Source organism: Arctopsyche grandis, chromosome 9 (assembly GCF_051622035.1).
Source record: "Arctopsyche grandis isolate Sample6627 chromosome 9, ASM5162203v2, whole genome shotgun sequence".
Taxonomy (NCBI): domain Eukaryota; kingdom Metazoa; phylum Arthropoda; class Insecta; order Trichoptera; family Hydropsychidae; genus Arctopsyche; species Arctopsyche grandis.
In genome coordinates, this window is record NC_135363.1 from 10,740,555 (window position 1) to 10,764,035 (window position 23,481).

Below are 23,481 nucleotides of genomic sequence, written 5' to 3' on the forward strand. Positions count from 1 at the left end.
ATACTCGTACTAGATTTGTAGAAGTAAAGGATCAATATATAGATCGACCTTAATTAATTCGACAGAGTTAGTTGCTCTCTATTTCGAATTTTCAAATTTTGAATACAGAGCTATCACTTTTTCTCTGGTGACTAATACAAGCTTTTGATTTGAATTATGTGCATATTATATTATACAAATGTATGGGAAACGATTACATTCACTTTTAAAAATATTATTTATGTATATTATGTATTGTTTGCTTTGTAAGAATATTTCAGATATACTTAATGGCGTTCCCAAACTATCAGTAATCGAATTCTAAAACGGACAGAGACTATTATAGTATTGGAAACGGGTGTAATTTGTTTTAAAATTATGTATGTCGATGTTAACACAATACTTATATTCAGATTTACACGATACATTATATGGGTAAAAGGACATTGGCATTGTCCTCTGGCATTTCGTAGGCGACAAATAGCCGCAATAATGGACGTGTCGCCTTTGTCGCCATTAATCATTTTACACTGTTTCGTTTCGACCAGGCCAATTAGCAAATCTGAAAACGGCGACAACCGACATAACTCAAAACTCACACCAGACTTATAAAGAGCAATTTTAACCGGCGACCTTTTCGCGAAAACACTCGTCTCGAGTAAAAATTGAACCATTGACCACACACGCCCATGCATCTTCATCCGTTCCGATGGACCGTCTCTCTCGTCGATGTCGTGACAAAACCCCATTAAAATTAATCAACCTCGGCTCTGATAATGATCTCGAGTGATTTATCGACGACCGCGATCATTATCGAGGACAATTCCAAATATTTATTTATAAACGATTTTATTTATGGATACAAATAGATGGAAATTTATAGCTCACCCGTGATATCCAGGTGCTGCAAGTTTGTACATCTCGCAGTCAATTCTCTCAATGCTATCGATGATACTGCAGCACTTCCGTGAAGCTGGAGATGGGTCAATTCAGGACATCTGCGCGCCAATAGGGCTAAACCCCTATCCGTCACTTTGCATCCTTCTCCCAAAAACACTCTTTCTACACTGGGACAAGCTCCAGTCCTTCCCAAACCGCACAGTCTTCTAAACACACCCCTCATTGCTTTATCTCCACTCAAATGTTCTCCTTTTAAAGTGATAGTTCTCCAAAGGCAAGGTTGCCAAGCTAAAGTTTCAAACCTCCTACACACTCTAGCGAGAGAACACAAATCACAACTGTCCAACCACATGAATATTTTAATAACAGCATCGTCTGGCAGCTTATCGAAGGAGTTATTCTTGGATAAAATACGCTTTCCTTTAAAATTACTAACGCCAGGACTCAGATCAGTCCAAGGACCGGGCGTAGACGGTCCAGGACTCGGCGAAACGAGCGTATGGTATCCTTGATCTAAACTAGGCGACGATCTTCCCAATTTGCTAAAATTTTCTACTAAATAATTGCACGTATTCATTGTAGGTGATGACGATCTCAAGTTGAAGCTTTGGCTTGCACTGTACACGTGATCGTTCCTCAGGTTATACTGTTCAGGTTCATTCTTATGCTGATATCGTTCTTGATAGACTGAATCTAAAGAAGGCGATCGTAAATCTAAAGGAAAGTTGGATGCGTTTTCAATGTCTTTATTCTGATAAGCCTGGCTTTGATGCTTGTAAACACTCGGCGTGAGATGCGACAGATCTTTTTGGAGCAGTTTTAAGGATTCCTCGTTGTTTTCGATCGAAGGTGTTTGTCTAGATTGGAAGCTCGCGTCGAAAGTGGCTGGTGATTGTCTCAAGTACGAGTCTTCTATGGCTTTGGCTGGGTTCCTCGGTATGTGGTACACTTGCGGTTCTAGAGGATTCAGGCTCGGATGGATGTAAGGTTGGTCCAGGGAACTTGACGAGCTTCTCGACAGGTGGTACGTCATGTGCGAGTCCACAGACGACGTGGACTTTTTGCCGAAAGGGTAACATCTGTCCAGAGCAGGGGATTGTCTCGCGTGAAATGGTGGGTCGTACCTCTGGTAGCCCTGGTCCCTAGTTCTATAAGGTGGTTCTATCGAAGGGGTGTTTCTACTCCTTGCGTACGGTTGGTAGGATTTTTCTAACGTTGGTGAATCCCTGTCATGATGTTGAGGATTTCTTGAGAGGTAAGCGTGAGGATCTAGAGGTGATGAGCTTAGTGGATGATGGTAGGCTGGTGGTTCCAAGGGTGGTGAAGCTCGGCCCAAAGTCGCCAAAGGGCAGGCGAGGGGTGACCTGCGCCCCATCGCCGCGTGAGACATCTTGCTCACCACCTAAAACAGACAAAAAAAAACATTATAAATTTTATAAATTAATACATTATGATATATTTTTCTAGCAAAATTAAAAACCCGTGATCGTCGTGTGAATTATACAAACAATTACCTTACATCAAAAAATATGTAAATATATGCCAGCAGTATGGCTCGGTGGTTGCGTTTATGTTTAGCACCGAGAAGTTACCGGGTTCGATTCCGTGCTAATCTATAATGCTGCTGGTCAGACTTGGATATTTATGGCTCCAAGTCGATCGTTTCCTATCAGAGTTTACCAATTTATCTGATTTCATTGTTGAAACTGTTCCTCTATGTACCCGCTATGTCTACCCGAATTTGATTTATGTACAATATGTAAAAAATTATGTACAAGTCTAAACCCATAGATGTCTCTATAGATTAATCAATTATTTGATTAATTGTCTATTTCGTATTCTTCAACATCTCGATTCAGCGATTTATGTAATAAATAAAATGCTGCAATGTTTGTAATTGGCTAGGAAGGTGCATTGGGATATACTTGTTAAGCTTCCTGGTATATATATATGTAAAATAAAATAATAGATTATTCTTAAACATCGATAACATTTGTTTCTATTTACTAGATTGATTATCTAGTATTTTAATAGAATATAATAAATATTTACATGAAGTTTATACGATAATAAATTTAAGTTGCTTTTGAAGAAACTTTTTAAATCCAATGTCAAATACAATTTTATATTAAAATCTCCAATCATAAATATTTATAAAACTTAATTTCGATCTACCAGATCCTGACAAGATGATGGTGAGGACATTCAGGAAAAAACTAGCACAAGTAAGTGAAAGCTCATATTTTTGCAAGACAACTTCATTAAGAGATACAGTGCGTACACACATGAAGCTAATGTCAATGAAGTCATAAACGTAAAGTGTTGAATGATGATGACGATCGATTAACGATCATCGCCTTAATGTGTGTCAATTTTTACATTAATGCATGTTATTAAAGACTCAATTAAATCCTTAATCTCCCGACAATGGGGTCATAACAAACGGAAATTACTATATAGAAAGTGCTGTAATTATATAGCATTATTGCCCGAGTACGAAAATTTTACGATTGAATTTATACGGTGCGATGAAATGAATCAAATCATCACCTTTGGATATGATACGCACACCTACATAAATGCAACAGAAAGGCGTAAGTTACGCCGGATACGGCTAGTTTTTATCCTAACGTCGTTTTGTACTGGGTATGTTATATTATAAACGATGTTTGAATTTTTTCAATCTCGTGAGATGCTCGCGGCCCCTCAACTATAAATACGTAATTGGTATCATCTCGTGCCGATTCGCAGATTGCAGAATCAATTAGGGCTGTGCTGTATATTCACTTGGGATACTGTCGTCGTCGACGATGATGATGAGGTAAACAGAATGATTCGCTAATGATTTTATTCCGTTGCGTGAGCGTTAATATTTAATGGAAGAGCCATTACAGGCCCTTCTGGGCGCTAGGTGTTTAACCCTTGAGTGATTTCGATGAGTGGATCTCATGATTTATCTCCTTGTCAAATCTCAAGATGGACTTAGAGGTATGCACCGAAGGTTATGACCTCAAATAGGACTCAGTTTAGCAATAATTTACACACTGACAGGCTAACAGAACGATTCAGGATATTTATGGTTGAAAAGTTAACTTTTAAATACATAATTATTGATACTAAGAAAGGTTTTATTGGTTTTTCATATATCTAAACCTAAGCACACGTAACTGTGAACTAGTGTGAATACTGCCTTCTTAAAATCAACCTTTGTAGGGTATCTTTAGGTACATACATACACATATTATAGATATACAGCGGATTATTAAGATTTTCGAAAATGAATGAACCGTTTTTTGACTATCTTAAGCGCAATAAAAGTTTGTAGAAAATTTGTCTTGAAATTTAAAAGTGATATAAAGAGTGTCGGGCATTTATTTATGTTAACATGCGATCAAAAGATATTCAGTGATTTCATATACATTATATAAAAGGTTGAAAAATAGCAGCACTACTATAATTAGCGCATTATTTAGAAGTCGAAAATTTTATGAATTTAAAAAGTTGCGAAAGTAAGAAGTAGGCTTACTGTAGAGCAGTGCTATTCAAACTTTTTCAGCTGGCGGACCAGTATATATTTTTCAGTAATTCTCACGGACCAGCATAATATTTTAAAATAAAAAGGTTATATATGTATGTATGTATGTATATGGTAACAAATAAAAATAAAATAAAATCTAAGTAGCAAAATTTATTTTATTGAATTCAAAGAAGTACAATATTTATATACTTAGACAAAGATAAAAAATGAAAAGAAAAAAAAACTAATGAGACTTGATACAGAACTTGTTTGTTATTAGATAACTTATTATTATTATTCTCCAATCCTTTGTCTTCTCGCTTGCTTTTCAATTCGCTTGTGAGAAGTAAGCTAGAGTATAATGCGATTGTGTGGAATCCGCATGAAGCAAATTACTCTCTGATGATTGAGAAAGTGCAAAAAGCATTTCTTCGTTTCCTATATAGGAAAGAATATGGGTATTACCCATATCTCTACCCCACTCCTTTCCTTTTGGGCATGCTTGGGTATAATTCCCTTGAACTTCGGAGAAACTTCTCATTAATTCGTTTCGTTCTCCTGCTCTTACGTGGTAATACGTCATGCCCGTTGTTGCTGGAGCAGTTGGGACTTTATGTCCCTAATCACTATGTGCGTGGTAGACATCATCATTTGCTGGCTGTACCTCCTGCCTGCACAGTCCTTTTTCGAATGGCTCCTATTCCAAGAGCTATCCGACTTCTTAATGAAATCGTTGCTGCCGAGACTGAATGTGATATTTTCCACCTTAGTGAGCGTAAATTGACGGAAATTACTCTAACCCATTTATCTGGTAGTCTGCGCTCATCATTGTTTTCATGATTGATTGTGATTTATGAGTGAAATTTTGATTAACTCTCTTCCATTTGGGCCTTACAGGGATGTTTTGTATTTGTAGTTGTTTCTTACATATTTATTGAAACTGGCTGTAGGTGTAAGGCATTCCTTATGCTATATTTTATTTGATATTTTTACTTTATCTGTTATTATAAATGGTATTTTTTATGTTTATATATGAATGTATTTATGTTTATGTTTAATTGTTATTTTGTTTTTTTTTTCTTTTTTGTGCTATATTTTTTGACCATTGTGGCGCTTTAGGAATTCCTGTTATGCCACAATGGTCTGTTTAAAATAAATAAATAAATAACTTATCCAGTCGTGATTTAATCGAAGACAATTCCACACGCAATGGATCGTAAATATCCACACTATTACGATGTTTTGTTTTAATTATACTCATGGTTGAGAAACCAGTCTCGCAAAGGTAAGTTGATGCAAATGGTAAAAAAGTTTTCACTGCAAGTTCATAAATATATGGGAATTCTACTTTTAATTTGATCCAAAAGCCTGCAAGTGAAGTTGTGGGTTCAAAACTTTTTTTTTAATCCTTGATTTACAGTCAGATTAAAGAGTTTATCTTCCAAATTAGGTGATATATCATCACTCCATGGCAAAAATGGATTTCGTATCCATCCTTTTCCCTTTCGTGGATCGTCATCTGGTGGAAAATAGAAATTGAATCGCTCTGATAAATTTGTCAAATGACAACTGATTATATCGCGCAAACACGTCATATTAAATGCTCCTCTCCTCCTTCGTAAATAATATCAGCCAAATTTGAAACATGTCATAGCAATCGTTTGAAACATGAATCTTCCATGTTTTTAGTTTCGTTTCAACCAATCTGTATTGTCTGCCATTGTGAAACAAGATGACATTCTTCCTTGCATGGATAAGTAAAGGTCATTCAAAATACAAAAAATATCTGTCAAATAAGATAGCTCGGCTATCTAGTCCATATTTTGAAATAGTTCTGACATAAGCTATTGTTTTAGTTTTTTAATTATGTCTTTCTCCGCGGACCGGCTACCGCCGGGTCACGAACCGGTAATGGGCCGCGGACCATAGTTTGAGTAGCACTGCTGTAGAGTCAACCTCGAATTGGTGTAACTAATATAGTGTACAGATATGTATGTATAAAATAATCAAAAGAAAGAAAATCGTGAAAATAAAGAACATTTCAAATACATTCGAAGTTAATATATTTAATTCGTTCGTTTATTTTTTATTCTATTTCAGTCGACGAATAACGGTTGAGCCTCACACTAGTTAAAATTTGTACGCGAATATTTATCGTTTCAATTCATAAATAAAAACATCAATCAATACAGTGATAAAGTTCGCGAATGAAGCTGAAGATTTTCAATACAATTAATCGCAATTTAAGTGTCGACTATAGTTTTATCGAATATTATATTATCGTTTGCGAGTACGCATGTACGAGTACATGCATACATACTTCATACTCAGCATCTGCGAATTTTATTCAGATAAATCATCATTCGCATCGGGTTCTAATGACTTTAAGCTACGTAGTGTGATAAAAAATAATTTCAGTGTGTGTTTTTCATAATAATTTATGTAGTGTTGAAAAGTAAATTCATTTGTTTTTTTTTTACAAAGTGAATTAAAATTTAAAAAATAATTAATATTAGAAATTGGTATCAAAAATAAATATCAGTGTTTGTGAAATCATGTGCAACGTTTTTAAATACATACATATATATTGAAGAAGATGATTGGCAAAGGCGCTTAACTATTGCAATGGAGACTACATGCAGCTGGTGAATTTACAAATTGTTTTATATTGCTGTACAACCTCATTGAAAAATGCATGTATTCTTGCAGCGAAGGTAGGAGATTTGATGATTTAACCTGCGGAGATAATTTATCTGTAAGCACATTTAATTTAATTTTATACATACACGAACAATTGAAATACATCGTTTTTCGATTTCGCTGTAGCTTTACTGCTCACATTTATATCGATAGTGTACTATTTCAAACAGGGTTTTGGATAAAATTTTAAATTGTATGTATTTTGTTCTCACGAATGTCATCAGTAATGACATCACCTTCTTGACTTTGATCAAATCTTACTATTCTAGTAAGGATATATAACGTAAGATGACTATATGTATTGTATATATGTATGTATACATACGATGTCCTTCTTCCAATGGGTGGGTCGCTTGAAAATATGAAAAATACTAGTATATACTAGCGAAAAAGTATATTTTTTTCATACATATATCTAGTACTCGCTTATTGGAGTTTATTTGGGTCGATTATGATTAGTTTATCTGGCTGATGAACAAGAATTCAAAGTCGCCGTGTCCAGATTAGAGGTTTATACTTAAGGAAGCTCTCAACGACTTTTATTTTCAAAATAATCACGGGAACATGAAAAAGACGAAAATAACGCTTTGACATACAGACGCCCATGGCGAGCGTAGTGAGCTTTATTTGGGGACTTTCTAGCGAAATGGCGACTGAATTCTCATCTATCAGTCAAAGCTTATCATAATCGACCCAAATCATTTTCAATAAATGAGTATTGATTGGTAACACAGGACATTTTTTAAAATTAATGTTTTTTTTATCTAACGTTTCCTTGATACGACGGAAGTTTTATACTAAGTCCATCGATGAACGTCCAAAATTCGTGTTTTTCGCTCCCGTCTAATATACATAATATGTAAATAATATTCTAATATTCTTCCGCTAATATACATATACATATGTATATTAGCGGATATACATATACATATTTACAAAATAATCGTTAAATTGACAGTCTATTTGAGTCTAGCAAGTTTTATATTCACTGCTAAGCATTGAACAACGATTTTTCAAGTCTCTCCCTTCCTAGAGTGTATTTTGTGTATCAAATGTATAATAAGCAACTTTTACATCATATACATAATTTCGCTATTCCATCTGTGTGTCTGTGTGTCGAAGATCTGTGTGTCATCTGTGTGTATGTACGTAAGCTAGACCGCTTCCAACAAAACGACTTACGAATGTAATACGAATAATAACAAAAGAAAAAAAGTTCTATATACACTGTTCGATGCGAATGTTTCCGCTAGGAAAATAGATCGAGATAATTTAGAAATAATATACCGCCATCTATTGAAAATTTATTTAATTAATTATTTTTTCTATCGGTGTTTTATATTATTTAGGTAGGTAGGTAGGTAGATAGATTTTACCATTTTTTTTTCATATTAAACAATTAAATGTAAATATTAAATTAAATATATTTAAAAGGTATTTGAAATAAAGGAGGTTTGTAAAAATTGGACCGTGCGCGGGTGATCGAATTCATGACCGATGACCCATTTCTTTTATTTTTTTTATTTGATATGTCATCGGGTACAACACCAGTATTATATGTATAGTAATCGTGCAATAAACTTGTACTGACTACATGTTGCAACGATACATTTTATCGTACTTTAACCAACAAGCATGCGGATCATTAAATAAAATTTTACCGTCTCGAATAGAAAACATCTATGCGAATTAATTTTCAATAAAAAAATACATACATATAAGAAACGCTCGAATTCACCATCGCAGACATTTTTATCTAGCATCTGTTTTGAATACGAAAACGGTATGTTATTACCGAACCTGACCCTACTCAAAATTTTACCGAAATCGTTCTAATCAATGGTTATTTTTTCGCCGAGCGCCCATATAATTAATCTTTATCTACACGTGGATTAAAAACGGACTCATAAATCAACTACCGAGATTCGAAATCTTCCCGATGCGCGTTCGTGGGCGGGACCGAGCCTAGCGGAGGAGGTCCACAGATACACATCGAGATCCGGGCCTCGCGGATCGCACGGCACGGCGCGGATCCGCGCGCTTATAAACGGACCTAGGCTTGGCAGAGGAGCATGTGTGAAAAGTGTTAAAATATGTTCTCGTAATCTCGTAGCCCGAAAGTTACGATCGACGAGCGGTGGTGCGGTGGTGTAGTGGTCTCACGGCGTAACAGCCTCGGGGTTCGAACCCGGCTCGATCGAGACACGCAGATAACATTCATTATTGTGTCCATACGCCACGCACGCAACCGATCGAAAGCGCTCGTAAACTTGTCACAATGCTTACCCACTCCCCACCCCCCCGTCCCATCTTCTCTGGATCCTATGTGTTGTCGATAGGCTTTTGTATTTTAATTTAGCCGATGAGTCAAAATTTTCCAACTGTTTTCGTTTAAGGTGATTGATTTGTCGATGTTGTAAACATCTTGAGTCATCTTATCTAGTACATGCATTACCGGTTTACCAGTAATTACATCCAAATTCCATTGGCGAATTACCGGTAAATAGTTTTACGGTGGAATTTACGGTAATTTCGGTAAACAGAAAAATTTCCTTCTAATTAAATAATATTTTTGAACGATTGTTTTATATGATGATATATGCAATGAAGAGGTTCGTTGCGTTTTTGGATAGTTTGGATTCGTGAAACAATCACTGAATATTTGGTTGAAGATACGGACGAAAATGGAGTCAGATAAGATTGCAGCGATAATTTATTTATTTATTTAACGTACTTGGGGGAGGCGGAAAAGCCGATAGACCGAAGGGGTTTGGTTTATACATATTTTATCAATTTATATATATATATATATATATATATATATATATATATATATATATATATATATATATATATATATTTGTAAATGAAATGAGAAAAAAGTTAAATAAATTTAAAATAACAATATTAAAATAAAAATAAATTAGAAAAAAAAGTAAACAAGAAACCGAAATAAGATATTGGGAAAGAAAAATTACAGAAATCCTTTAAGTTTAAGAAATACAATATGTACATCAAGCATATTCTTAAAAATATTAAGGTTGTCAGAAATTACAATATCATTGGGAAGACTATTCCAAACTGAAACTATTCTGTTTGAAAATAAGGAATCTCTGATCAATTTATTAGATTTTTATTTTAGGAGTCTAAGCGACTGACCTCTGTGGTAGGTGTTTTCGTGGAATGTAATAAGATTGGACATATGACATTTATAATGATTATTTAGTATTTTAAATACTTCCATTAAGTCGCCTCTTATTCTTCTCGTCTCCAGTGTAGTGAGATTCATTCTTTTCAATCTTTCAATCTTTCAAAGATTCATTCTTTTCAAGAAAGTGAATTAAGTTCAGAAGGAATCTTTGTAATTTTCCTTCGATACATGTAATATCTTTTTAAAATGAGGATTCCATATGCTAAAAGCGTATTCTAGTTTAGGTCTGATAAAAGTTTTGTATATTTTTGATAATATAGTTTGATAATAATGAAGTATTTTTGATAATAACGAAGTATTTTTGATAATAATGAAGTTTTTTTTATATTTTAACTGAACTGAATGTTATAAACATTCAACACTCATATTAAAATACGAAAGATTGTCAGCATGCTTCGTCGTTCGGCGACTAAAAGCGACAATCTCCAAAAATACGTGAAGAACGATTTTGCGAAAAGCTTTCATCATTAGACTTAAAAACTCGTAGGAATAGATTACTTGCAATATTGGAACGAGTTGATCATATTAAAAACTGTAAAAGCAAGAGTTGCATAGATCTAAAGATAGAGATCGAATTTTGTAAGGATAAACTTGATTAACCAAAGCGTTGCTGCCGATTAAATAATCTGTGCCGATTAAATAATCTGTGTGTAACCTAGATGAAATTTGTTTAGTGCACATATTACTGTAAAGTTTTTGCTGGATGCACTGTAGAAGCAGAATACTGTACTGATCAAAGAATCCAAAATATCATTAATTTCATTTTTAAAAAAGTCAAGAGAGTATCAAAATTTTCAACGTTTTGTTTTTTTATAGTTCATATGTGTAAAAACCGTTTTGAATTAAATCATAAATTATAAAAATGAATGCTTTACTAGGATATTTTTATAGCAAAATATAATGCCACAATATTAACTTTTTGATACTTTTCCCTGATCTTATCCGATAGTTGTGACGAAAAGTCACTTGAAACGATTATGCATTATCATTTGTTTTCGTATAGAAATTAATTTGAAAGATTTTCATTTTAAAATAATGTAACAGTACCGTATTAAAAAAAATGAGTGACACTGAAAAGTTTATTCAATGGATTGAATAAAATCTTAGCTGTTTCGCAAGTATGTTAAATAAATGAATAAATATATAGATAATAGACTTGCATTAAGCATAAAACTAGAAATCAAATTCCGAAAAGTAAATTAAACAGTAAATTTAATTTACTTTTTGGTAAATTATCTCTGAAATAACGAACAATTCAATGGAATAGTTAAACGGTAGATTGTTAACGACGCTAGATCGGCGCTATGCAAGTACACGCGCAATGCACATCGATCGTGCACATTCTACCGGTGCATACAAACACGTATGCACATCGCCAGTGGCGAGCATGTGCATCGAAACATCTTGTAATAACACGTTCGAGAGATAAGATGTGGCCATGATCGCATTTCGCGACCGGGGTAGGTGAGGTCGACGGTGTTTTGCCGTTAAGGGTTGGCGGTTATGGTGGCCTCCCACGCCACCATAACCACCATGACCACCACATCCTCATCTTATTCTTCTTCTCGGTTGCGAGTCTTGGTCTGGACCAGAGCCGGTCCGGTCCGTTTAGCCCGAGGACCTCAAAACCAGCAAGAATCCGCTTCTGAGGCCGCCGCGCGTTACACGACCGACGATCCACAATAGACTCTGCGATCGCTTCTTAACTCTCGAGATGATGTGAATATATGTACATATGTCGGTTGAAACAATCATTTCTCGTTGTTATTGTGTGTATGGGTGTTTGCGGATCGATTGCTCGAGGTAAGCGAAGTTGCGTGCCAATGCACGTTGTATGCGATTCTGTAACTATTATGTTAAGTGTAGAATGCCTAGTAAAACTAATGACACTGAAACTGGAATGTTTGCCTATAATTTGTACATATATATATATATATATATATATATATATATATATATATATATATATATATATATATATATATATATATATATATATATATATATATATATATATATATATATGTATATACTAGCGTGTGGATGGAAGTTGCTTTCTAACTCTTTATCGCTAACTATCATCTGGATTTAATATCTTTGAAATCTTACAAACAGCTATCTACATACATACAGAAATACTTTAGAAAGCCAAATAAATTTTTCGGCGTTGAAACATATTCAATGGGATGCTATAGCAAATATTCAAATGCACTGTCAGATATAAGATATATAGTACACACTTCAGTAGCCAAGTGGGATAAAATCAGATTTCTGAACGATGTGTAGAAGGGGGATGATTCCAAATGACATAGTTGTGTAGAAATTGTTGATATCAAGGCAATTAAAGATTTTTGTTTAAAGTATGTACTTAATTTTCGGTTTATATACTTTTACAATCCTACAAATTAATGGTAAAGTGGATGAATAGATTATTGGTTGAGTTCAGAAAATTTTTCTTATATACATAGTATATTAACAAGTCATGATTCTAAGATGCCCCTTCCCTCAGATTCGGGTTTATTTTTCAATCATTTTGCATAGTTTGAGATCATAATCATTTTATAATGGCGAGACGTGTTATTTTCACATTGTAAAGCTTTATAGAATTTCAAATATCAGATTTAAAATGTATTATATTTAAATATGTTTGTATGCATATTTGATTTGATTGAAGTTTATATTATATAATTTGATTTATATTATTAAAAAAAATAATATTTCAACGCTTTTCTGAAATTTAAAACATTATCTAAGTCTGTTAATGATTATATGAAAATAAAAAAATCCAAAATATTATATAACATAATGCGACTAGTTCGATGCTATCAAGAATTTCTGGAATGCCCCTCTAGGCTCTATTTAAAGTTTTATTATGGCTAAAATTTATTATGTGGGCATCGTTGAGAGGGCGTTAATTACGCCACAGTTAAAACGCAAGCACGATTTTATATTAGCAGTAGTATTTCAAATGAATTACATACGATTAGGATATTTAGCATCTTCCAGGTTCAAATTCGATTCGCGAGGGCGCAACCACGATAACAATAAAAATAAACGGTCGACATTTCCAATCGACTTTTCGAATCTCAAGCGTGTAATTTTCATTCTTTCACATGTAAACATACTTTGAATGTGTACAGGCGTTGTTTTTTTTTTCATTACAATTTTTTTTTGGCGATCGTGATCAAATTATATCGAATAGTTTCTCATAGGGATCGAAAGAGAGTGGTCGGGTCGCGTGAATCCCCTTAACAATTACTTTGTCTCGCTGGCGCCCCCGGGGCCAATTGAATTTTTCAAATTCGTAAGCGCCGTAGTTTGCCCGAAAGTCATGCTCATAAATCACGTGGCAGTTAACCGAAAGATATTTATTGCCGCGTCACTATCCCGCATGAGCAGTGAGTGGGTCACGGCACCTGTGCTAGCCCAGCTCAAATTACCCACAAATGCAAATAGAATAGGCATAATTATACCTGTGTCCATGCACAAACGTATGTGTTCGTAATTAAAATGTTAGCGGTTAACTAGGGTTACTATGCGTCACTTTTTCGCCGGACACTGTCCTCTTTTTTTTCTCGTCAGGTTAATTTTGGGATATCTCTGGAATAACCTTTCGATGTGCACAGATGCAATTATTAAAATGGTAATTATTAAAATTGAGTTGGATCTTTCAGGCGAGTTTAACAAGGCAAGATTCGATAAATTCCGAATCTTGCCTTATTAAACTCGCCAGAAAGATCCAACTCAATTTTAATAATTGCATCTGTGCACATCGAAAGGTTACTCGTCATCTGATGTGCAATCTATCATTGAGAAAACGAGAATTACGTTTAAAGCTGCCGCTCTGTTAATCTGGCGATTTTAGAGCGGATGCACCAAACCCGGGTTCAATTGCATTTTGAAAATTTTCTCGAAGGGACAACATAAATGTAGGTCCAAATTTATGCTTAAATAAAAATTTTGTTTATCTTTTGAAACCTACTATGCTATTTAAAATATTGGGTGATCTTTATATTATAAAAAGGATCAGGATACGGTAAGTCTAAGTTAACCCCTCTTTGCGATGTAATTTTTCCTTGTTTACGTTCGGTGAATTTAATTTATTTTGGCAGGTGCTATCCCTTCGAAGAACCACTGTGCGAACTTTAGGCGTGGATGTGTGCGAAAAGCATTCGCGCATACGTTTGTATAATGGTCGAAAATGCATTTTTTACAAGTTTCGCGTTCCGATAATAGCGAGAATATTTTATACACAAACGATACCACCGTGGCCGCGGGCGAATATTCAAATTTACATTTAATATATGGCCAATATGACCACGTTTCACGATTCGCGATTTTTTTTCTCCTCGCCCGACCAACATTCACGTCTCCTAATTTAATGCCGACTATCTGAAAATTCTCGAATTATTATTAGTATTATTATTTTTTTCCGCTTGCCGGTGGGACGATTTCCCACCCGTCCAGTACAAATACGGCTAGAGCACTTTTTGGCGCAGTAACTGATGGGTTAAAGCGGCGAGGAGACGTCTGGCTTATCTAATAAGTTATTTGTTAATTGATGGAATTGGACAGGATAGATTATGAAATGAATATAATGTACTGAAGATAAAAAAGTGGACTCAGTCTAATTATGCACGCACACTAGAGTAGAGGAGTTATTGCATAATATTATTAAATTTAGCTAGGCTGGTATTTTTTATGTAATAAAATTTTATTTCCAAGATTATTTCTAAGAAATGGCCAGTACGTATTAATGTTAAACGAATATATGTAATATAAAAACACTTAAGTATGTACACCTAATATCTATTTATAATAAATTGTGGATGTGATGACAATTTAGATAAGAAATTTTAAAGGAACGTTTACTGATATTATTCAATGTTTTTCATGTTTTTATTTATTTTTTATGTGTTTTTGAATTTCGCAATATTTTTTCTTAGATAAATCTGCCAAAGTTATCATAGATATTACATTTTAGGTCAAGGGTTCCCAAACGGTCCATCGCGAAGCTACATTTGGTCGATCTCAATTACTATTATGAATTTTTGAAATATTAATTATTTCCATATTTTAAAATAAAATAAACAACAATTAATTATATTATATGTAAGTAAAGCGTTTCGGAGAAGAAAATTTAAAAATATTTTGTAAGTTGAGACACATTTGCAGATTCACAATGAAGTACATAAGTTGGTTGGTAGTTATTGCCAAAAATAAGAACATTTTAAGTAAGGGAATGTATGTACATATATGTTTGCGACCTATCTTCAAAAAAAGGGATGGATTTTAAAACAAAAAATATTGGATATGAAGAGGTTTATTGACTTTCATAAGTACTGACTTTAAAGCTTCATGCCCTTTCAAATATGAATGAAAATAATGTTTAAAGTCTAGCAAAAACCATCGCAATAATTTTTCTAATGGATGTGGGAAATTTAGAATTACACTCGATTGAATCGCAAAATGATAATGAAACGATATGAAATCTTATTGTAAATGCAATACTCACATTCAAAGGATGTTAATGACATGTTAATAAAAAGAATTACGAAAATTATAAAATTATTTTGATATTTTGGTAAATAGAATTAAATAAATGGTAGAAAGGAGAAAAAAAGACTTTGACTGAGTGTAGATATCTTCTGCTATATAAAAACAAATGTTTGTTGGTTTGTTTGCTGTGGAAATGTATAATTTTCAAATTAGAACTACCAAATTTGGAATGTAATATTTTCTAAAAGACTACTTCTAATATGATGTACATATGTACATACTTGTAATATGTTAGATATGTACATACATATGTAGAACACATGAAACCTTCAATATCACATTTATTTCTTCCAATTAACTACAGTCTGAAAGACGTTTCAGGTCAGATTAATCATTACGGAATTCATACACATACATAAAATATCCGCATCGTCTCACGAATCGGCATATCCAGCCGGCGCAGAGCAAAACAACTGCGCAAAATTGTAAATAAGATTCGCTATTTGTCTTTGTTCCGAGTTGCGTTAACCTTTATCGTGACACGGGGCAATTTCGCAACGATCATAAATTTATCACAGGCGCTCGATCACGTTTCACAAACGTACGCGAAAATTGGAAGGCGCATTTATTTATCGGCGTAATGGTCCCCTGGCTGGGTGCAATTGCATCGCTAGGATGTACCGCTAGGCATTCGTCGGTTTACAATTTGCGTTGCCGACGGGGTCCCTCGGGTTTGCATTTATACCATTAATGTGCAAATATAAAGTGGAGTGTCGGCAATTAGCTTGGAAATCGCAGGGATCGACTTTTAACGGCCGCCAATCATGTCTATAATATAGCACCGCGTGACCGAGTGGTTAATAATCGTTCAAACCGGTAAACACAACCAGACTTTCATCTAAATGTCAATATCAAACGCGTATGTATCCATGTATACTAATATAATGTGTGTAAATTTGCTACACAGTAGGACTTTTCCGTTCCTGTTCGAGGAAACTTGAATTTTCTTAGTTGTGGAATGAATGCGCACAGTGCCTTTGTCGATGCGAAATATAGAGTGTTTTAAGCGATTTAATTAAACTCGATGATTCTATAAATAGATTAAGATTTTTTGATTTTAATTTTTAATCCACTTATGTATGTACATGGAGCTAAGAACATTTTTTTTGAATCGTTAACGGATGTTCATTAAAGGCTGTTTACTTGGTTACCATATCAATAAATCAACATTCATTCAATATACTGTGTGAATATGTAAAATTTTTTGTATTGAAAAAATCCAACTAAAATTTATCAAATCCTTACGCTACCGATTTCCTATAACCAATACTAGTCTACTGTTCCCGATATTTCAAAACTCCTATCTTTTACCAATCTTTCTGTCAGGCGTCGACAGACAGATTGAACGACTAAAAACGATGCACTCTTTTCACATAATCCTTTCAAAACTAATTACCTACAATCTACATCTAGTTTATCGTATGTTTAACGGGGGAGCTGAATGAGGTTGATCTATTTGGTGTTTCCTTGCATCGATTCAGGATTGCCATTGGGATTTTTTTATTGATTGATCGATTTCTATTTCTATTTTATAATTTTCATGCAATATTCTGTTACTTTATGTTTAGTCGTGCACTGTTCTATTTAATCATGTTCTAGAAATTCATGGAACCTTCATACATACAAGTTTAGGCTATGATATTAATGATAATTATTCTCTTCTTTATCTCTTTTCACAATATTTATAGCATTGCATTGTATATTTGTTATTTTTTATGTCTATGTACATAAGTTATTTTTTATGTACATATACATATTATGTCATTTTTAAAAATCTCTAATTGGGCTCAGATGCTATTTTGTTACATTTATATATTTAATTGTATGCATTTCTGCATCTTTTGTCTGCATTTTTCAATAAATAAATCAAATCAAACCAAAAAAAAGTTCTACTACATCAATGTACGTTTTTACATATAGTAGCTTCAAAATAAGATTTTTTCATGGTTTTAGCATTGAAATAATATTGTTTTCAATTAATTTTTACGATAGCTATTATGTTATGCAAGATTATTTAAATTAATTACGCTATTTCCTGATGATAGTGTGTTATAAATGTTGCAATTATGAGTCAATCATTTTATTTCTGCTTTGTATTTAATTGCTGGTAATTTACATATAAATATAGTTTTCGTGGTTAATTGTAACTTACAGATATCTGCATGCAAAACATTCTAAATTTTCCATTGTATCTTATTTCCATTAATGAGGAGCGCAAGATATAAAGAGTAATCAGTATATTAGTTGGACAATTAACTATCAATTTCTGATATTAATTCATTTACAGATAAAAATACGTAAGAGATGAGTTCATTACGTATGAATCATCCACAGCAATTCGCCATCCAATGCTGGATGAAGGCCTCTCCAACACGCTTCTATTCGTCTCTGTTTTACGCAACTCTCATCCATCTCACTCCACAAATTTTCCTAATTCCGTCTACCCATCTTCTCTGCGGTCTTCCTTTTACCCTTTTGCATTCTCTCGGGTACCATTCTAGCAATTCGTTTGTCCACCTTTCGTCCATTCTTCTAGCCACGTAGCCCGCCTATTGAAAATTCAATATCTTCACTCGATCCACTATATCCACAACCCGTGTCATACTTCTCACCCACGTATTCCGTTTCATGTTTTTCCTCGTTACGCCAAGCATGCAAAGTTTCATACTTCTTTGAGTGCATTGGACTTTGTGTAGCAACTTGGCGTTCAATGTCCAAGTTTCACATCCATATGTCATCACTGGCAAAACACATTGATCGAAGATCTTTTTCTTCAGGCAGTGACGTTTTTGGTATAAAAAACGCATTCATTTATTCAAATGCACTCCATCCTAATTTCATACGTCTCTTTATTTCTTCTATAATGGTGAAATTCAATTCAACTTCTATGGATTAAAATGAGATTTTACACAGAAAATATCCCGTATTAGAAACTAGAGACCTCGAATTAGACAAAGTGTTTACACAGCTTATGTTGGCAAAAGTTGACGAAGTAAAAAACATTTCAATGCCATTATTTAAATCGACTTTTGACAGTTGCTTTAGTTATTTAAATGCTAATCACTTTGCTTAGTTAACTTAATAGCCAACTTACACACATTCTAGGTCACGTCTTAAAATCTTTGAATAGTTGGATTCCAGAGTAAATGAATGAAGTTTTGCCGGTTGAAATTGACTCGCACGAATGACATTATAATATCTGAAAATGTATTCATGTTTTTTAAATAACACAATTAATTTAGTAATAGTAAGCAGCAGTAGCAAACTTACTTACTTTTTTTTTGGAACTTATGTATTTGTTTAGGAAAACTGCGTCTATATAATATTTTAATTGAATATTTAATATTGGTATTATATTCGTATATTCAATGCAATAGTGAGGTGTGTATATTGTAATTAATATTTTATGAAGTTGATAACGAACCCATTAAGCCGTTTCATCTTGTATAAATAATATAGAAAACTCACGATACGGCGCGTCTATCGCTCGATATAAAATAAGAAAATTATTTTAATTAAAACAAGAAAAACCACAAGATAAATAAAATAAAGTCGAGAGAGTCCTTCGAGCGTTTTTCAATAGAAAAAACAACTTCGTTATAAACGATAGGTCGGTTTAATTAGATATGGTTCGAGGCGTTCGACGCCGGATGCGGGTTAAATTGCCGGACGGCCAATGGGTTAAACTTAAAAACGGCACCGGTTCGAAGCTCCATCGGCTTATTATAATATTTATTTGTCATCGAAGACTTCGATTTGTCGATTGAAAATTCGCCGACAGACGTGTCATTACGGATAATATAAATAATCGAATGAAACGCAATATGGGTTAATAGACTAGCACTAGATACAGTTAAATTTTATTCATAACAGCTTTTCGATATTGTAGATTCTATATAATACGAAATTCCATGACCTTAAAACAGTATTGAAAATTTCAATATAAATTGCATGTTATTTTTTTATGTATAATAAATGGTTCAGAAACGTATCGATAATTTGCACGTATCTCAAGTATAATTTCTTCATTTGTAAGATTCTAGTAAATTACAGCGGCCATCTTGTAAATGTTCGTAATATTACTCCCACACGAAAGTCGACACTGTGTGGGTGCCATATTGTTTAAAAGTGTTCACTGCAATAATGGCTCTGTGTCGAATTAAGTAATCGTCTAAAATTACATCTTTACGGCAATTTTATACAATGCGATTATCAACCGGAAATACGTGTGTGTGTGTGTGTGTGTGTGTGTGCTGTGCTATCTAAAATTCGATTTTAATTATTTATTTACCGGCGATCTTCGTCGTCTCTCGTGTTAGTTAGTCAGGAGATTCGATGGCTAGATAATATTATTTGTCGAGCGATTTCGATCGTGACGTTCGATAGTTGTGTCGCTGTTGAATAATTGCCATGATTGATGATGATGACGGTGGTGATGACCCGTCTTTCGTTAGCAGTAAATTTACAGCAAACAAATTCGCCATTCTTCAATTATAATTAACTGTCTATAATTCTACACGTACATATGTATGTATAATAATCCTTTTCGAATTATGCCCGTTCGACTTTCTATTTTGTTGTGTTTAATTTCATCAAGTGTTTTGACCGTGATACGCCTAGTAATTATACCAAAACGGAATTATTTATTTAGTTTTCGCGTGTTAATATAAACATTAAATTTTGATCGCAATGAATTATTCATTGAATTGGTCTCAATTACGATGCAATTCATTATCACCCAATAAAAGCTAACGATATGGTGCTCTTGAATAATTATTATACATACTGTGCAATGTTATTGATGGAATGTCATGTACATAGATATGCTTTTTTTGTGTTTTTAAACGTCAAAAATTAGCAGTGGTTTAACGTATCTCTAAATTAAATACGTATAATGTTATATAAAGTCACATTATTCATATTATATGAATATTAGTAGATATACATATAGATATTCTACATTATGTGGGAATCGATTATACATAGGTATATACCAACCATGTAGAATAGTAAGCCTTACAACAGTTAAGTAAATTTAGAATGGTCAAAGTTGTATTAAAATTTTATCGGAATATCATCTATGTATGTATGTATATATGTAGTCAATGGAATCAAATAAAATGTCTAGTTAGAATAAAAAGGACGAATATCTTCATATAGAAAAATATTCGAATACTAATATTTGGAACTCTTAAATTTATACATAAATACATACATATATACCAGGTAGGTCTAACAGGTAAGCCTCAATGCGCCTTTCTGGCCAATTAGAAACAATGTAGCATTTTCTTAATACATTTATTGTTGAATTTCGAGATACTAAAAAACTGATTCACGCGGTATCTATGCATAAAACTTGTATATAAATCATATTCAAATAGTGGTGACATAGTGGATGGTTTTTGCCAATTTTATGGAGGAACCGTTTTAATAATGAAATCAGATAAATTGGCAAACTCTGATAGAAAACGATCGACTTGGAGTCATAGTATCCAAGCCTAACCAGCAGCATTAAATATTATAATCAGAATAAATTCTTTTCAAACGAGGATAGCCCACGGAATCTCTCGGTGCTTAACATGAACACAACCTGCACAAACGAGACATGCTGCTGGCTAAATATGTATGTATGTACATATGTACATATGGATTATGTATTAGTGAAAGATTAACAAATATTTTTCACACTGAAATTAATTGGTAAGTTTTTGATTAAAATGTGTCCTTTTTAAAAGTTTCTTATTAGTTTCACTTCGTCGGTTAGTCTCACAAACTTCCTGCACTCATCCGATCGCTTTGAAACTTTACCATTTTGCGAGGTATGGCCGCCGATACAGATTTTAATTGGGTCCGCTAAGTCGATGGTGAAATATAATCGTAATAAATACGTTTAAGAACCCAAAAAATCTCGAGACGATGACAGCTTTCAACTACATTCGGGTGATTGCCCATGCATGTTTGACTTTTCGTCCCCCACTCGTTTTGTCAGATTTTAACTGTTTAAACGCCTATAACTTTATCATTTCCACACTATACTTGCATTATATGTAGGCTCTCATTATCTGTCATATATATTTTTACTTCACTAATAGTTTATATTTTTGTAAAACGTGTAGTTTTTTAAGATAGGAACTTACTAAGAAGTGTATGAAAAGTACTTTCTTCTCTCAATGAAATATAGCATGGGAAGAAAAATTGTCATTTTTATTATTAATTTAAAAAAAAATGAAAGTTGATCGATTTTAGGATCATAACTCAAGTGCGGCCAACTGAAGCGAACGGTTAACGACAATGCGGTTTTGTCTTGCGGTCGTGCAACGCGAAATGCAAGAAGTGACCGCAACGTCTCCATTGCGTCAATCTCGAAACAATACCCTCATCCAGCAACTATTAATACTCGTAAATGTTCATAGTCCCCGCAATAGACACTTTGCGGCATCTGCATACAACACAACATAATCCGAAGAGACCTAGAACTTTCGGATTGCAGTCATCGAACGGCAATTACATAGATACACACCCCCGCTTATAAATTTTCAACACGCTCATCTCGCGCCCATCTCTCGGAATTCGAAATAATTGTTAATAACGGATGGCGATACAACATAAGTCGTCGACAATGGCACAAGGCAGCGAGATGGGGTTCGAGATGGGCCCCTCGTCGGCGCAATTAGGGCCCCTCGTTTTACACGAACCGCGTATAAACAAATAACGCCTCGCACTGGTCCGCTATCTGCGATCTAACTCGGGAGGAACTAGCCGAGAGGGACTCGGCTCGATCGCCGTCGGAGATATCCAGGGAAAATTATATACGGAGAGCTGCGCCGGAGGCTCCACTCTTCCTTCCGGCACATTAGTTAAAAGCATCAAGCGAGAAAAATAAATGAAAAGGTTTGAAAGTAGTCGGCGTGCAAATCGCCAAAGCACGAACGATCGCGTGCGCAGGGGATGACCCGTGCCCGAGTGCTGTTTATTGTGTGATTTATGTTGGTCTATAAATTCATAAATTGTTCTAAATTATATGTAAACGATGTTTAGTTAACTCAAATGTGAAGATTAATATGAGTAGTGTTGCAATTATGCTGATATCAAACTGTGATCGTGTGTAAGCTCTCTATTTAAATAAATACATAAATGAAAAGTGACGATTAATATGAGGTAGAAAACGTTATATTGTACTTACACATGTATTTATTATGATTACCAGTATATTAATATGATGTTCAGAGTAATAATAACATTTTAAGAATTTAATGAAACTTATAGAAGAAAAGTTTTCTGTAAATAGGTACATCATGTGTTTTTTAGTTATTTTAAACCGCTTTAAAAAATTGAAATGATAAATGGTGGATCACGTAGCTATAAGTGGATAAAATAAGTGCTAGAATGGTGCCCAAGAGAGTGCAAAAAGATGCAAGGAAGGCCACAAGGGACATGAGTGGACGAAGTAAGATTGATGTATGGAATGAGATGGACGAGTGTATTGTTCAGAACAGAGATAAACAGAAGGCAGTGGACGGTGAATAACTGTTAATGATGACTACTTTTGATATATGAAATAATGTAATTTAGTATTTTTATAAATGTTGATTGAATTTAGTTGGAGAATATTTGC

General features: G+C 34.0%; 1 protein-coding gene across 1 annotated transcript in view; it reads right to left on the bottom strand.

Moving 5' to 3' along the window:
- The window catches only part of Fbxl7 (F-box and leucine-rich repeat protein 7), an 82,523-nt gene that overhangs the window by 19,925 nt on the left and 39,117 nt on the right, over nucleotides 1-23,481 (bottom strand). Inside the window, exon 2 of the mRNA XM_077438752.1 lies at nucleotides 868-2,281. Within this exon, the coding sequence (XP_077294878.1) occupies nucleotides 868-2,269 (1,402 nt within the window). The 5' untranslated portion in view covers nucleotides 2,270-2,281. The remainder of the gene's footprint in view (nucleotides 1-867; nucleotides 2,282-23,481) is intronic.